At 31.9% G+C, this 18,985-nt stretch overlaps 1 protein-coding gene across 1 annotated transcript in view; it reads left to right on the forward strand.

The window, feature by feature from the left end:
- The window catches only part of LOC111628219 (calpain-D-like), a 166,217-nt gene that overhangs the window by 56,563 nt on the left and 90,669 nt on the right, over nucleotides 1-18,985 (forward strand). The window contains exons 2-3 of the mRNA XM_023371959.1: nucleotides 683-2,879; nucleotides 17,004-17,190. Coding sequence (XP_023227727.1) covers nucleotides 683-2,879; nucleotides 17,004-17,190 — 2,384 coding nt within the window. The remainder of the gene's footprint in view (nucleotides 1-682; nucleotides 2,880-17,003; nucleotides 17,191-18,985) is intronic.

The following is an 18,985-nucleotide window of genomic DNA, read 5'->3' on the forward strand; positions in this document are numbered from 1 at the left end:
AGAACAACAGCTGAAATTTTATTATACTATTTTCTGTCTATAATGAGTTTTTCATAGAAAACAATGGAATATTGCATTTAAAAATCCAAGACACTAAAGTTTTTTAAAAATATGAGCATAGACTATCCAAATGGTGTTATTTTTTTTCTCTCTCACATAATTTACTGGGATCCTAACCTTAAATAAAAAGTTAAACCTCATTGAATTTTAGATAAGTTCTGTCAAAAGGGCAAAAAAGTCTAAAAAGGACAAATGAAGATGTCATTTGGATAGTCATATTTTTAATAAAAACAATAGAATGTTTTTTTAGTTATATCTTAAAATTAAAAAAAATTGCTGAACATTAGCTATGATTTGTTTTTCTTCTATATCATCTTTAAATCATTTCAATTAATGCTGAAAAAGAAAGAACTAAAGTACTTTCAGTAACAAAATAATATCATTTTATAATGTAAATAAGTGTTATACATTCCCTGAATAACCTGATGTTTTTGCTCATTTCTCTATTTTAAAGTTACTAATGTGTTCTAGTTTGTTTTATTTTATAGGAAAAAAAATGTTAATATTTATTTTATGTAGTAGAACTAATATTTATATTAATTTATTTTGAATTTTTTTATTTTCAATTATTTCATAATTACTTTATATAAACAAGTACATTAATATTTTTATTTATTTTCAGGAGTGCCAAATATTTAAAAAATCAATATTCACAAAATAGTGAAAAAGTTTCCTTAAGAAAATCTGCATCTACTTGTTGTAATGGTATAAATGGAGAAGAAGTTATAAAAAATCGAAGTGTCAGTTGGCATGGAACATCTACATTCAATATTAATGATACAGCAATTGCTTTTCCCCATTTGTTTGTTGATCTCACAAGTGCTATAAAAGAAGAATGTGCCTCATCTGATAATGTTCCTTTCTTAAATGATAAAAAGGTTAACTTTTTAGAAAAAACTTTTGTGAAATGTATTAGGAAAAAAACACCAAAATGGAAATGCCCCCAGTGTAATTTCATTAATTTAGAAGCTTGTTCTGAATGTGTGATTTGTACTTCAAGGCGTTTACTGAATAAAACTGAGACAAATACTGTTAGAACAGTTGATACTAACATATCTACTAAGGATAATAATAAAACAACAAATTTATCATTTTCAAGTCCATTAAATTGGTTATGCTCATTCTGCCAATCTGAAAATCTTGATTCTGTGGAAGAATGTGTTATTTGTGGACGTTGTAAAACTAAAATAATTAAAGACAATGTTAATAATAATGTTACTTCATCAGAACAGCAAATAGGTACTTTGGGAACTGCAGTGAATTTCCATACCTATCAATTACAAAATTCTGGCCAAACAATTTCAGATACATGTGCTAATTTACAAGCTTTAGCTCGAAAGGGCAAAGCATGTGTAACTGAAAAACTTTTCAGACCTTTAATTAGTCATTTTATATCACCCAAACATTTACCAAAGTTAAACTCAAAATGGACATGTGATAAATGTCAGTTTTTAAATATTCCATCCACAAATCAATGTATAATTTGTGAATCTTCCAGAAACTGTCATAACAGCAGCAATAGTGCCTTGCATGATCCAAGAGGTATTATTGGCATTTCAAATAAAAGAAATGATTTGTCACAGTGCTACTCTCCAAAACAGCAAAAATCTAATATTAAAAGGACTAAAGGTAATCAAAGACAGAATTCTGCGGATTCAGGATTAAAAGATCTGTATACTGTAAATAATACTGAAGATGCATTAAGTTCTCATTCTGCTGAAGATGTTATGTTAATGGACGTTGATAATGATCTTCCATGGGCTTGTAAACGATGCACTTATGAAAATATTTCTGATGCTGTTAGATGTGAAATTTGTGAAACTCCTCGTAGATTGAACATTCCAACAACATTACCACGAAATGCATATAGTTTAGGTTTTTTAACTGATCTAAAAACTTCCTCATTAAATAATGTCACTCATCCTGAAAATGAAAGTCCATCCTTAGCGCGTCGTAGTAAATCTTTTTCAGAAGTTCCAGTAGGAACTATCTGTAATTCAGTACAACCAAAAATGGAAAACTCAGAAAATGAGCAAGCAGTAGATAATTTATTTTCACAAATGGATAATGCTGTAGTTGTTATAGCTAAAGATTCATGTAATGAAGATTTTTGGACATGTAATCAATGTTCTTTTTCAAATAATCCATCATGGTCTGATTCTTGTTTCTTATGTGATACTCCTGTTCTTCTTGATAATTCCACTGATATTCATGTGGATATATCTAGTGAAAGAGTTCATTATACAAATAGACAGAAAGATAAAGATCAGCCAGAAAATAGATTAAGTAAACTTTTAGGTGTGCCATTGATTGATAAGTGGACTTGTGTAAAATGTACTTTAATAAACTCTGCATCTGATAGTTTCTGTATAGCATGTGGAGGATCAAAGCTCAATAGTACTACTAACAATCAGTATCGCACACTTAAGCCAAGTGAAAGTTGGGAATGTTCACGGTGTACACTGAGAAATCCTATATCTGAATCAAAATGTTCTGCATGTGGTACTGAGGAATATAATCCTAGACCCTCAGTTTCAGATACAACAACTTGGAGTACAAGAACATTAAGAGGTAGAAAAGAAAGTTGCAGTGAAGCTGATAAATGGGAATGTTCATCATGCACTTACCATAATAAAGGAACGAGAGTTGTTTGTGAAATATGCCAAACATCCAGAAGCTTGCTTTCTCTCCGGCCGGATAAAGCATGTACCAGTGGTGTTCCTTGCCAAGGTGAAAGTGAATTAACAGAGGAGTTAAGAGTTGTAGAAGAAAATGATGCCCGTGAAAGATGGAAACACATAACTGTATTTTGTGAACAGGTATCAATTTAATTAAATAAATTAATTAGCTAAAAGTATTGATACATCTCTGAAATATATATTGGAATGCTTATCAATTTTTATCACAATTATCATCATCATAAATAGTTATTTTTCATATCATTTCATTGATATTTTCTATTCAATTGTAATTAATTGAATTTTAAAAATATTTCATTTTTCTACATATTTCCCATAGATATATTAAGAAAGATTCTTCAAGCAAGATTCATACTATACATTAATATAGAAACACAGATTTTATTACTAAAAGCTCCTTATTTAAAAAAATAAATGAAAATAAAAGAGAGATTTACTATTTTAATTACATTTAACTATTCCAGAATATCTGTTTTGCATAATACTTTTAAAAGAATATCTACCTCTCATATTCAAAAAAGAATGATAACTTTTCTAAAAAAAACAAATTATTATATGTTATTAGCTTCAAAATTGTATTATTGATTGAATATATCTAAAAATCTATATTAAATAACTTTTTATTTGTGAATCGTCTTTTTTTCTAATAAAATTAGAAATGTAATAAATTGATTTTTTTCATAATTTAAAATTTAATTATTTTAATTAGCTATTGTTAAAATATCAATAAAAATATTATAATAATATAATCTGTTGCTTTAATAAAAAATATGAAAATGAGAAGCTATGAATCATTTCCCAGCTGAGTATGCTAATTGTGAATTGCTGTATGAGCTAAACTGAATGCCACATATTTTAAAATTATTTTCCAATTTGAACTAAAAATTAACAAGAGAATAACAATGTCAGTAAAATTCATTGCTGATCATCATGGTGAAGTTACAATTCGCAAGACTAGCAAAATTGTTTTTTAAGGAAAAATAAATTTTTAAAATCTCTATCAAGCAAATTTATGTTCCAAAATATTGTTTTACATAAAAATTATTTATTTACAACAAATAATGTTCTGTATTTTCACATACACATGTAAAACAATGTGTAAAACACTTTGTGTAAATGTTTTATGCAAACATATGAACATAACATCTTGCTATGGCACAAAACATTGGATCATTTAAGGTACAAAAACATTCATAAACTTTCAAGCTTGTTTGTAGAAATAAATTGAACAAAAGCCATTTAAACAAGCTAAGATTATGTGACATCTGCTTTAAGGATAAAGCCAATGCCACAAATCCTTTGATATTAGCTGAACAGCCATTGGAACTATCAAATCAGTGGCAGGGACAGATTTACAAGTCAGCTTTGTAAACTGTAGCTTAGGACCTTGAGTTCTAAGGGACCTCAAAAAATTACTACAAAAATGAAAATTAAAGTCAAATTTTGTAATAAAAAAATTTTTTACAAACCAACAAAATATACTTTACTTTTTATTTTGTATAGTATTTAATCATATTAATGACCAAAATTGTTTTTATTACATTTTTATTGTTTTTTTCCTTTTTCTATAGGTAGCTTTTAGTAGCTTTTTTTTTTCAATTAAAATATCATGAAAAGAAATTTTTAGTGATTCCTCTTTAAATTGTACCTTACGAAAAAGAAATTCAAACTAGAAAAATAATGAAATGTCATGCAAACAACCTTTTTACTTTCTTGCAGAAATTTAATAGTTGGACAAATGTTTTTGAGCTGCTTTACAGATCAACTTCAGGTCTACCCATACATTAATTTATTTATTGTTCTATTTCTGAAACACTCAAATATCGAAAATTCTTTTGGGACGATTTTTAAATTTTGGAATTTTACAAACATTTTAAATATCATTCTGTACTTAATAATTAGTCAATTTATCTGTAAAATAATAATTTATCATATGTAAATAAAAATGGGAAGATGATGTTTTGAGTGCTGTTACATTTGGTTTTGGTTTCATGCCATCTTTTGTGGGTTGTTGTAATATGCCTTCTATGCAATCAATAATGAGTCACAATCCTTGTGATTTATACAGATATTGTCTAATGTTGTTCTATAAATTTCAAGCATCTCTAAAGTTCTTGTCTCATCTCTTCTAAAGTTCACTTTGATTAATTTTGCCTCTTTGAGCTTAGCCTTTACCTCTTGTTTGGAGGCATAAATGGCTAGTGTGGTGAATTGTTTTTTCTTCTCAATATCATATGTGTGTTCATTTATTCTTCTAGAAATTGATCTATTTGTACCCCCAATGTACACCAGGTCACAATCAAATCTGTCTTAATTGGGACTTGATATATACCTGGTGCCTTAGAAAACATTATGTTGTCTTGCTGTTGAATGGCAGTTGGTAAACCATGCTATTATGATGATATGCAAGTTTGGCTCCTGCTTGATATTTCTTCATATAGTGATTTAAACTTAATGTTGAAGTTCACTCCCACCATTCTAGACTCACCTGGAGTGTTTTGCTGTACATTAGTGTTAGGTTGGGGTTGCTCTCCATTATCTGTGTATCTTTGGGTTATGTGTTGTGCGATTGATGCATGATATGTATTTCAATTCTATGTTGATTCTATTAGTAAAGTGTATGAATGCTCATTTTACTAAAGCATGGAATGCATCTATTTTGTATGACAACAGGTCATTTGAGTCTTCTAATATGAAGAATGGAATATAACCTTGTTTATAGTAAACATTGGTGTTAAGTAAAAATATTACCAGAATTGTATCAAACATAACATTATATGTGATCTTTGTGGATGATATACTTATACCTGGAGATCAAGACCTGATATAAATTTGTTTTTACAGATGATCAACAATAATCCATGCAGTCTTATACTCAAGTTAAACCAATACAGTGATACATCAGTGCATTTTTTAAATATAAACATCAAATTAAAATAGGGAAGTATTAACACAAAGGATATGCATTTTGGGCTTTATGCCCTTCTCAGTCTTTATTATATACACTGGCGGAAATTGAAAGTGTTACACCCACTCAGTATAGTTGAAGACATGTGCAATTAGGGCAAAATAATCTTTTTTTGAAGGCTATTGAATGATAAAAAATTAAATGAAGTACATACAGTGGTATGGAAATTATGGACAGACACATTTGTTATTCAAAATTGCTATAGTGTTTAGTTTATAAGTTGTGAACTGTGTTAGGAAACATGACTTTTTTTTGGTACACAGGTTGTTGGTGACCAGCTATGCCATATTGTTGAGTGAGAACTCTGTACACCCAAACCTGTCTGACTTTGAAAGAGGTCAGATAATTGGCATTTCAGAAATGGGAGCATCATATCATGAAATTGCCCATAGGACTGACCGTACTGCAATGTCAGTACAAAGAGTGGTCACAAGGTGGATGCAGGAAGTGTCTAGTACTCGCAGACCTGGCACAGGTCCACACAGAAGGATGACGCCACATGAAGACCTCCATATTGTGCGGATGGCATTTGCTGACAGATGGGCGATGGCAGCACAGATCCGAGCAATAGTTACTGCCAGAGTCACTCCACAGACAATTGTAAACCGATTGCTTGATGCTGGGCTGAGATCTCGGACCCCCATGCAATGTGTTCCCTTAACCAGATTTCATTGCCAACAACAGTGAACATGGTGTGCTGCTAGATGTAATTGGAATGGTGTACAGTTGTGTTTAGTGATGAATCCCAATTCTGTTTAGGCCAACATGATAGTCAGCAACATGTCCGCCGGCATGTTGGAGAAAGAGCCCATCCTGCTGTAATTTCAGAATGTTACTCAGGTCCAACTCCTGGTGTCATGGTTTGGGAGGCAATCAGTTACGAGAGCAGGACCGAGTTGGTGGTTGTTGAAGGCACAATGATCGTCTGCCAGTATGTTGACAGGGTGATCCATCCAGTATGCCATGCATTTCATGAACACCATGCAAAATGGTATCTTCCGACAAGATAATGCCCATCCTCATGCTGCTGCCATCACAAGACAGGCCTTGCAAAGTGTCGTGATCATGGATTGGCCTGCCCGGTCTACAGATTTATCCCCTATAGAGCATGTCTGAAATGTCATGGGTAGACAGATTACATCTCATAGCCATTTAGCACGCACTGTACAACAACTGACTGCAAAAGTTGTGCAGGCATGGAGAGACATACCTCGACAAGACATTCAAGCACTTATTGATTCAATGCCTACAAGGATCCAAGAGTGTATCCATGCTCAAGGTGGGCATACCACTTACTGAAACAGGTATCAAACAGCAATAAAACTTTGTTTAATTCATTTCATATTGTGTTCATTCTGGGTATGCCCCTGTACATACCCAGTTGTACATACAATTGTGGTATGTACATACCCTGTACATACCACAATTGTTTACCAAGTTTTGTGAATTTCCACCAATTCTATCTGGGTGTAACACTTTCAATTTCCACCAGTATATAATGGTAAAACTAAAAATATAATTAATGGTGACTACAGGAATAACTAATTGTCAAAAATGTGGGGTAGAACAAGTAAAACTATAAAAATAAAAATTTTTTGGTTAAAACAGAAAAAATTGACCAATAAAGGGAGTAAAAACAAAAACTTTAAAACCAATAAAAACTGGTCAAAAACAAGGTGTGAAGGGCTTTACTGTACATTTATCAGGAAGTCTGATCATTAAATGGTACAGTGAATTAAAAAAGGAGGTGGGGGAATAATTTATAATTTATTCCTTATATTTTTAAATATATTTATTTAAAAGTTATTTTTGAATATCCATGTACAGTTCATATAGAATTCATACCAACATTTATTTATAATGTATTTATTCAAACAAATTAGATTTAAATAAAGTTATCATTATTCAAGGCCAATTTTGTTAATAAAAAAGGCATTTTTATTAACATTATTCAATCTGTTTGCTTTCCATGAGCACAGTTTTCTGGATGGTAATTGTCGTAGAAGCATGTGAAACAATAAACATTTCTGCAGTGTGCACATTGAATAAATGTAGATTTACGTATGTCACTAGAAAAAACATGATTAATGTTTAAAAATCCTTTTCTATCATCAACTAATTTGGAGGAGAATCATTCATACTGTATTTACATCTGTACATTGGAAAATATCAGTGCACTTGATGTTTCTTTTTCCTACTACCTTCACAACTTCTGAAATTGTTGAAGAATCTTGGCTTCAAATAGGTCTTGATTTTGAAGGATGCTTTCACAATATGTAAATTTTGTAATATTGTCATGCAGTGATTTTTCTGCAGAACAAATTTCTATGCTATAGATGTTAGCACAAGATATTTAAGCCATCTTTTTGTTCTTTAGCAAACGAAGATGCAAGCAATTATTTACACATTTAGGTTGAACTAGTGTTACCACCCGTCCGGTTTTCATCCGGACAGTCCAGGAATTGACTCACTCTCCAGGTGAATATTAATTTTGTTTGGGAATTTCGTAGAAATTATGAAATTACAATGAAACAAAGTTCTTGCAAATATTTTTACAAATTTACACTATTTTAACAGCGAAAGAACTCACACTCACTGAAACTCATCTTTAATTATGCCTTGTGTCTGTTTATACCGACATGTGGCACGCAATCCCCGTGCCACATGTCGGTATAAACAGACACAAGGCAGTCCCCATTGACCTTTTTTTTTTTTTTTATTGCTTGTATGATCGTACACATCTCAAATAGAGCTAAGTTATCTGTACCTGTTCTTTTTTAATTTAGGTTATTTATGTTACTCCTACGCAAATCCCTAGTCCCTAACTGTAACTGATTTAGAACCAGCATGCATGTTATTCCTCACATTGTAAAATGACATTACACATGTGTCAGGAACTTCTGTTCGAACAAACCTGATATGCCATCCAGGTCAGCGACTTTCAAAAGGTGGCAACATTACTGAAGAGAATGGAAAGCTATTGGTGCAAATACCATTTTTGATCCCACTTTTGGAGATCCCGTTTATAGAAACATTTTTATACAGTGACACAAATGATATTGGTGTCAGTGAAAATATCGTTTACTATTGATAAATGTAGCAACATTATAAAACATAAGCAAGAAAAGTGTAGATATTCACTGTTGATATACCATGTTTACTCATGTATAAGACGATCTTGCATATAGGATGAGGTGTGACTTTAAAGATCAAAATAAAGAAAATTAGATTTATTAATATAGTTCTAATTTTATTTTGTTTAATCACAAATAAAATGTCAAATGCACTTAAATGCACACATTGTCCAGCAAAAATCACTGGCATTTTAAACTTTAAGGAAAAATCTTGTAAAATCGACAATATAATTTGTTCATGTAAAGCTGGACAATCAAAGACTTGTTTGCCAATTCTTAAGTCAAATTCACTCTCTGTTGATTACACTTATAAGTTTCTCTGAATTCCAATTTTTGAAAAATCATCTGTTTTCATGTGTAAATGGATTAAAACTTATATCAGGCTCCCATGTGATTTTGGAATTTCAATTTGGAATTCAATTCAAAATCTTTCAGATTGCTTTCAAAAGTTTTCAGATTGCTTTTCCTATTACTATTCATTAGAGCCGTAACTAGCCATTTCTGTGCCCTGTACAAGAATTTGCATTTAGGACCCTTAATTTATTTGGTTTTGGGAAAATAATAAAACAAATACATTGCAATAGATTTTAATAAGATTTATTTTAATTGAATTTTTCTGGCTTTCATTTCAGCAGATTCATTAATTACACCTTCATAATTAATATTTTTAATGATATTGTATTCTATTGAAATAATAGAAATATTGGATAACCGTTCTTGTCTGATAGTTGATCTTAAATAATTTTTTATTAAGTTTAACTTGCTAAAACTTCTCTCGCACGAAACAATAGAAATGGGAAGTTAAAAATATTCAAAGAGCGACATTGATATTTGGATAAGACTCAATTAAACCAAAATCATGAAGAGCCTGTAGAATATTAAGCGGAGATGCAGTTTCTACATTTTTATAAGAGTTGTTACTTCAAAATTAAAACTTTCAATTTCACTTGTGAAGTTACTTTTTTAAATCTTTGCTATATTTAATAGCAAGATCTGCAGCCGAATTTTAAAAAAATGCTACATTTACAGTAGCATTTTTTAAAATCAGCAACACTCATGTATTGTAAAGACCAGCCACAGTGAAAGCAAAAATCGTTACAAATAGTTTTCATTTTTTCATAACACCAATCTATTTGACACAATAGAGTGTCAAGAACACTAAATTTGTATTTTAAATGATTTTTCGGGTGTCAAGTTACTTCCTTCATCTGGTGTTTTATTTATTTCCATTATCTTAACTACTATAAAACAAAAAATGATGTCAGAATTTTTGCACACCTTTTACAACCTCAAGACTAAGATTTTATTTGTGAGTTACTGTTTTCAATTTAATTTTTGTAATTTTAAAAAAAATCTTCGGGCAGATTTATTTTTGTTACAAAATGTTACCTTTACGGATTTCTAGCTCTTCACACTGTAGAAAAATCTAGAAATACAGTTTTCTATATCGTAATAATAATAGTAGTTGCCAGAAAGCTCTATAAAGAAGAGAAAAATCTGTAAATTTGAAAACTATAAACATAAATTTAAATTTCTCAAAAAATAAATTAAAAAATATCAAAAATCGCTACTTTTGGCTGATTTGTCTGAGGTCTCCGCTACCTCACTATATTCCTTTAAAAGTCGCCACAGTTGGAAACACTGGTGAGCAGACATCTAGGGTCTAAGTAAGGCAAAATGTAATCGCCAAACTGTGCTGTAGAAAGGCGGAAAAATTTAAAATTTAAAACTAATATTTCTTGTGAACAGCAGTTTGGGTCCCCCCTTCCAAATGGTCCCTGTGCGGATGCACCTGTTGCACCTGCCTAGTTACGGCTCTGCTATTCGTCTTTACTCCTGACAACACACAAGAATGATTGAAATGACCCAGATAAAATACTTTTGTACAGACAAAACTAGATAAAATACTTTTGTTTTTAAACACCAGAGGGTGAGCATCTGGTAAAAAATGCAAATACATGGTTTACAAAAATTATTGCAAAAATGCAGAAAATCCTTCACTTGCGTGTATGGGACAACCTAGGTTTTTGAAGCGGTGAAAAATGAATAAAAACCTCGTCTTATATGTAAGTAAATACGGTATATATATGTATAGTTATTATCTTCTTTAACTAGATGTCTTCAAAATAAATACGCTTAAAAAATTAAAAATGCAGCACTTTATAACACTAACCTTTACTGTCTAAATAAAAACAAATATTTTCAATTGTTTTAAAATACCCATTTTTAGGTTTTTAAAAAAATTCAAATGTAACATATGCAATTGAATGCTAAGTTTAAATAAACAAGAGTGATACTACACCAGGATAAAGTAAACAACAAACATACTGGGGAGCCTGTTACCGGTGTGCTTCTCGGAAAAAAAGAGCATATGAACGTTTTTGAACTTGGAAGTTCTTCTTCAAGTAACTAATGACTGTTAAACGAATGCGATTCAAATTAAAGTCAAATTGGAACACCATTCAGAATTTTATCGCATGGATATCGATAACGTCATTCAGGCATGCGCCCCTTTAATGGCTGTAGATTAACGTAAATTCTTGTCTGCGAGCACCTGTCATGCAGTTGACAGGGTGATTTCATCTTTATGGTTAATGCAATTATCATCTTTAAGTGTAGCCATACAGATACAGAGCCATACAGGCTCTTTACATCTCTATGGCTATACTTAAAGATGATAATTGCATTAATCATAAAGATGAAATCACCCTGTCAACTGCATGGCAGGTGCTCGTAGACAAGAACCAGAGCTGTAACTAGGATTTTGGACGCCTATGGCCAAGAATAAAAATGGCGCCTTTTTAATTTTTATTATTAAAAAAAAATAATTTTATTCTAAAAAAATGCTATTGTAAAAAATTATCTAATGACATTTAAATACTATATAAATATAAATATAAAAATTTTTTTGTGTTATTAATTTCGAATACATATTCTGAAACCTTCTCGTTGGTGCCTTTATTAAATCAGCGCCTATGGTGGGGGTCACATTTGCCATACCCTAGTTACTGCTCTGACAAGAACTTATGATAATCTACAGCCATTAAAGGGGTGCATGCCTGAATGATGTTATTGATATCCACATGATAGAATTCTGAATGATGTTCCAATTTGATTTTAATTTGAATTGCATTCATTTAACAGTCATTAGTTACTTGAAGAAGAACTTCCAAGTTCGAAAATGTTTGTATACTCTTTTTTTCCAAGAAGCACACTGGTAACAATCTCCCCGGTACGTTTGTTGTTTAAATTCTTTAAAATAACACACTTCACAAACCTCTGGGTGTCCATTAACAAAATTCATGGGAAAACAAACATTTTTGGTTCCTTCTAAGCACTGCTTCAGGTTTTCTCCTTTCTTTAAATGGAACATGAATCAAAACCATTGTTTAAATTCAAATTTAAAATGCTACATGGTTCAATGGACATATGAAGTGGTAACATATGCATCATTATGTAATTCAGTGGGTTACATTGATTGGATGGCTTTCTGTAGGTAGTGCCAGATCCTACATTGCTTGCTAAGCATACAAGATTTGTTTTTCTTCTTTATAATTAATGCACATTTCTCTCCTGTCAGCTTTAAAAATTTCAAGGGCCTCTACATCCTGAATACCTTTATCTTCACAGCAAGTGCATATCAGTATCAGTTGATGGAACAAAATCTTTGTCTTTATCAGAGGTATATGTGGAGAGTTTACCATTATCCAAGTCATATTGATCTCCCTTATCCTCTGCTTTAAAGAATGTATACTAGTGCTCTGTAAAGTGGTTGATCCAATGTTCATCCAATGGTCACTGCCATTCCTGTGATCCCTTATGTTCGGATCCTGGGGCTCTGTGTGTTTTAGATGTCTTTCCCATTTTTAAGTATTGTGTATATGGTTGGGTTTTTTTTGCTACTATTCATCTAAATTGTGTCCAAGTGGTACTCATATCTCATCGCCTTTTAGTTAGCATATATTTCTTCTATTCAATTAGCATGCCTTCTTATCTGCCTGTGCAGACAGTTCAGAGGTACAAGCCTACTTAGACCAGATGGAATTATTACATTGCTCAAAAAAACATTTCATTCTTAAACATTTAGAAAAATTGGAGATTTCCAAGTCAACAGAAATAAAATGACCATCAATTATAAAGACAACGATATGCTATCTACTACCTGGAGAGTCCTGTGTAATCCGATAAGGTATGTGACCCTGGGTACATTAACTACAGTACACAATGTCCAATCAGACAGCATTTTAAATTTGAACTGTTATAAACTGCTGAATTTTTGCTTTTTTGAGTGTATTTATATATATATATGCCTGTATGCATGCTGTATATCTAATTGTTATATAGTATTTCCTGTTCTAGTATGCATATTTGTGAATAAGAAGTTAATTCATAAAATACAAAAGATAAAATATATTTATTATTCTCGTCTTAAAAAGTTTACAGATTTATAAGAAAGCAAGTGATTACCATATTTACTCACTTTTAAATCTAAAATGTAAGAAGCAAAATTATTATTTTTTCAGTTATAAATAAACATGTAAATGAAAATAAATGCAGGCAAAAGCAAATCTGAACTATATAATTGTTAGTTTGAAACATAAAATAAACAATGCTTCTTTCCTTGTCTTTTTTCTGGGCAAAATTCTGGAGAAGTTTATCAAAACTAACAGTTCTAGCAATTTCAGACTCAATGCTAAGTGTAGCTAAGTCATCAAGATGGCCTTGGCTTATTGTTGATCATGTATAGTTTTTTTTTATCAACTTCTCAGTGAAAGTCCATTATGAATATGCAACTATGGCAGGAATAGTAAGCAAAATACATAGACAAACATAATATAAACCATCACAAATACCTGTAAACCATCCTTGTAGTTTGTACTCATTCAGATAATTTAGCAGTTTTAACGGTTTAGGTTGACTTCTGCCAAAGTTAACTTTGTGAACTATTGGTAGGTGTTTGAGCTCAGTGACTATGTCCTCTGTAAGATCATCTGGATACCTTCAAGAAAGACAGTGCCTTTTTCTCAAGATCTTCCGGCATAGTTCCAGATGAAGTTGAACGTATCTGAAATATTCTTTGTAGCTTTGAAGTAAATTGTCGGCCCACTTATCACAATATCAATGACAACATAAAAAACAAACCCAAAATTTGCTTCTTTGGGTGACTCATCTGTATCATCTAGTTTTGCTAAATTGGTATCTGGAACAATGTCATCATGAAATGTTGTTTGTTTATGTTTTGCTGCACTTCAGCCTTATGACAACTTGACCTCCATATCAAGATTGGAAGCTATAAGCTTCAGCTCATTTCACATAGATTTCCATTTGTTTCAGAGTTCAGTTTGCTCAAGACGGCTCAAAACTTTTGATACTTTAACATCTATTATTGCATCTCTTGCTTGGATAACTTTATTGGAAAAATCAATTGGTACAAGTAATCTATATTACAAACAGACATTATGATACAGGTAAATGGTGTTACATATTGCAAAGTGCCTTCAATATCATTTTTAGATTTTGGAGTCAAATTAAACTCCCAATATTTCCTCCAGTGCAACTTTAAACTTTAATATCTGGAAGATGAGGTGCAAATTTTACACTTTCAACTCAATCTTACCATCTAGTGCCAGATATTCCATGAAGAGAGGTGCCTATGTGCTTGACCAGAATTTCCTACTTTTTTGGACTAGAACTGAACAAATTATAAATAGTTTGTGTAGTCCCAAAGAGTGTAGTTGCTTCTGGAGTGCTTTCTGCTGCATCATTTCCACAGAGATTGAGTGTGTGGCAAATGCAGAGTTAAAATATGGTATATGAGTAAAGTTCAAGTAAAGCTTGAGCACCATTGTATTTTCCTACCATATTTGCACCATTGTCATATGCTAGAGCTTTACAATCTGAAAGGGAAATATCATAATCTTGCAAAGTTTCAATGATCATGAGAGCTATTTCTACTCCTTATTTGTTGCTACAATTCAGAAATTTAAAAATTTTCAAACTTTATATTTGAAATCCATTTTGAATTACATTGTGGTGTTCGTATGGGTGAGACAGTACAATCCGCGGATGAAACGTACAGAAAGGAACTTGCGACAACTACTAGAATATACACTTCCCTTTATTTCTCTATGAACAAGTTCGGTTTTATAAGGAATCCCAACTGATTTGTAAGAAATTTTTACAATACGAGGTGTATTAAACAGAAAACCTTTTGTTTCACAACAAAACACGATAGTAAAAATCTGCAGGCATGTAACAATTAATCTTCTATAACCATGTAACTAAAATCTAACTTAATCCTAACTTAATACTAAGGAAATGACAAGGGAGATAGGACAGCAGGAAGGTAGAAGAAATGAGGGGGTAACTTCACCCGGGCCTTTCCTTTCTTTCTGTTGATATGCACTTTGGGTAGGATTTTTCTTCAACGATAATGGCTTTTGCTTTCACTATTCTTAATTCTCTTTTCCTTCTGGAACCCAGTCGTCCTATCTTTAATTGTGGAGATTCCACTTCCTTAGGATAATTTTTCACCTATTCAGAGTCGTCTCAAGCCTATTATTCGAATGTGGTTCCTCCTCGGTCTCTTACTTGACTATCACAAAATTCTTTTTGTCCTTGCTACAAAGTCATGCTCAGAGCTTCATTTGACACGTCTGACTCTCTCCGTGTCTCATTGAAAAAAATGACTCGTCTCCTAGCCAAGTTACCTCACCTGCTATTGTCTTTACTAATTCTCTGAACAGCTAATCCTACCCAAAGGCGATAACAGTTGTCTTGGAAAGTTTTAGAAAGGATAAACAAAGGGAATAAAGGGAATTGCAAGAATAAAATAGAATTATAACTATATACAATTATAAATACATATATACAATATAGCTGACAGCCAAAACATATTGCAGCAGAAAAGAAGTTTGCTTTACATGTGATGAATACAGTGGCATGTCATCCGTGGAAGCTGTGGAAGCATCACTTCCCTTGTATTTTCTAAAATATAAATATATATTGTGCGATTATTTTCACATTTTAACATACTTTAAATTAATTAAAATTAATATTTTATTATAACTGCATTATGTATTTTATTACAAATTTCTATACATGTGAAAAACAATGATAAAATTGCTATTATATATTCGAATATAAATTTTATATACATATTAACAACAGAAGCATGCTGTATTGTCGAATCCAAGATAGCTTCCATGGCAAAAATATTTAAATCGTGTAAAGCAGCCAGATTACAGGCATTTGTGCATGCACTTTACAGAGCCCCAACCTCATGCAATTTAGCTCGTGAAAGCTACACACCAAAATATTGTATAACGCTTCCAATAAATCTACCCAGGGCCATAACGCTTCTAATAAATCTATAAGTTCCTATCATCAAATGTCACTGCATGCAACTGGATGAATATGGAATTTCATCCATCATAACTGCAAGTATTACATACATCTTTCTCATTAGGATTCTTTTTCTACCAATAAGTATTGAAACACTGGAGCATGTTTTCTCAGAAACAAATATTATCAAGAATTCTCTGCAAAACAGATTGAATTAAGGATTCTGAATACCATTCTGGAAATTAGAATAACTGTTATGGCAGAAAGAAAATATAAAACTTTTGATTCTTAGCTTTAATAACAGGTAAAGGTGAAGAGTGTAATGAAAATGATTTGGAGATGTTGGACAAGTAAACAGAAATAAAAAATAATGTAAAATATGTGCAGATACAAATATCAATTTAAAAAAAATTTCCGCATTTTCATTTTTTGTCATGTTTTCCCCTAAGCAGTTATATGCATTCAGGGATTTGAGATTTTTTTTAACAACTTTTTTGGTATGAAAATTGTGACAAGAATTCATAAGGATCTGATAACCTGCCCAAATGTTCTTGTATATACTACCCATAATAAAAAAGACCCTTTTTTCTTGTTTCCTCTGTATAAAACTTCTAGTCAATAAAACCCATAAATTCTAATATTAACAAACAATTGCAATTGTATTTTATATGAAATACTCAATATTGACATGCCAATTTCCAGGGTTAGACAGGAATATAAAAAATGAAATAATAGAATAATAAAGTTTATTAAAATTATAAAGAATATTAAAGTAATAATAAAATTTACTTTTTGCAGAATAAAGAATTATTTGTTGATGATGCTTTTCCACCACTTCCCAAATCATTGTATTATAATCCTGAAGAACAAAGAGATGAATATGGCTGTAATTGGCTTAGACCTCACGAAATAACTTGTGATCCCAGTGAAGCTGTGATTAGATGGGCTGTATTTCGAACACCCATGCCTTCAGATATATCTCAAGGTATATGTCTTTTTCTGTTGTTATAATATATTGATATGATTATTACATACTTCTGAGAAAAATTAAATAATTTCTCAGAATCTAGGTTTTCATAGAAATTATTATTTTACAAAAATAATAGGTACAAATACTTACAAAGAAACATTTTCTAAATGATTTCAATGAAATTTGCAAATTTAACTTTGAAAAATTTTGGAAATTTAAATTTATCATATAACAGCAGAATATATTGTTTTGCAACAGAAATATATTTTATCACTTTGTAAATAAATATTCTAATCTAAATTACTAAATACGAGGTCTGTTCAAAAAGTATCAGACTTTTATTTTTTCCGCGTAAACCAATGATGCGTGGGAGGTCTCTTTCAGTGGAGTTGTGGAGGGGACAGTCATGCACAGCTTTGAATTTTTTCCCGCCTGCAGGAAGCATCAGTCGTTGGCAGTCGGCCTATGAGTGAGGGAATACAATGAAAAAGCAGACAAATTGGCAAAAAGAGCCACTAATCACGACTCAAATGTTATTTACCAAAAAATACCTATTAAAGGACTGCAAAATACTATAAGGAATATAACTAACGACCTATGGCAGAGGGAATGGACTTCCTCCAATACGGGAAGACATTGTTATGGTTTCTTTCCCTCAATACTAGAAAGGAAAGCCAACAAACATTTCAGAACTTCTTTTGGAATCACACAGTGCTTAACAGCTCATGGGAATTTTAAAAGTTACCTCTATAGATTTCATAAAACAGACAATAAAAACTGTGATATTGATAAACAACAAGAAGATAATGTTTACCATTTCTTGTACGACTGCTCAAAATATATGGTAGAAAGAGAAAAATTCCTTCATAGCTGTCTGAAAGCAGGGTATAACTGGCCTCCAAAAGATAGTGAATTAGTTAAAGATAAATCACTCTTTGAAGCTATGGAAAATTATATTATGAAGACTAAAACCCTGGTTACAATTTCAAAGCACTATAGGATGGCAGAAAGTGTACACAATGATGAAGAAGAAGATAATGACATAACAGATTTTTCACAACATAGTGATGAAGACGATAGCTTCAGTGAGTAAACAAGACTTTTGTGTGCTCATTGGAGAGATGGCATGTTTTTTTTTCATACTATTCATCTTGTCATTCACCATGTAAATATTGTAATTAACATTTTATTTAATTTTACTTAATTTCTTTTGTAAAGGTGTTTTTGACCTGTCGAGCTGACAGGACAGTTGCTTTTGCGTGAACACCTCAAATTTTTTCTGGAATGAATAGGATATGGAAACCTAATGTCGGGACCTTGAATTGTACTTTTGATACTGCTGTATCTGTCTTGTAACTTTTTGTTTTGTTTTAATAAATGCTGATGAGAGGCGCTCTCTGGGTCCCATGCCTTCTTTCAAACTTTCCTATCTTCCTTTCTTTTCACACTTCACATCTCATGCTTTCTCTTCTTTCCTACTTCTACAGGGTTAAGTCCGTCGCTTAAAAGACGGACAGCTCTCTTCTCTCCTTTTAAACATGGGCCTATGAGTGAGGACATATAGTGAGCTCTCGTCAGATTCCACTAAGTTGGAAAATGACTGAACAACGTGAGCAGCGATATTACATCAAATTTTGCCAAAAACCTCGGCGATACCCAAGCGTAAACCATTCGCAAGATTCAGCAGGCTTTCGGGGACGATCCTCGAGGCCAAAAAAAAGCGCGGCAGGTCTGCAGCAATATCAAGGTCATGTTCACAGTTTTTCGACTCTCGTGGGGTGGTGTATCGTGAGTACGCACCACAAGGCCA

Source organism: Centruroides sculpturatus, unplaced genomic scaffold, assembly GCF_000671375.1.
Source record: "Centruroides sculpturatus isolate CEXI.00-Female unplaced genomic scaffold, Cexi_2.0 scaffold458, whole genome shotgun sequence".
NCBI lineage: Eukaryota > Metazoa > Arthropoda > Arachnida > Scorpiones > Buthidae > Centruroides > Centruroides sculpturatus.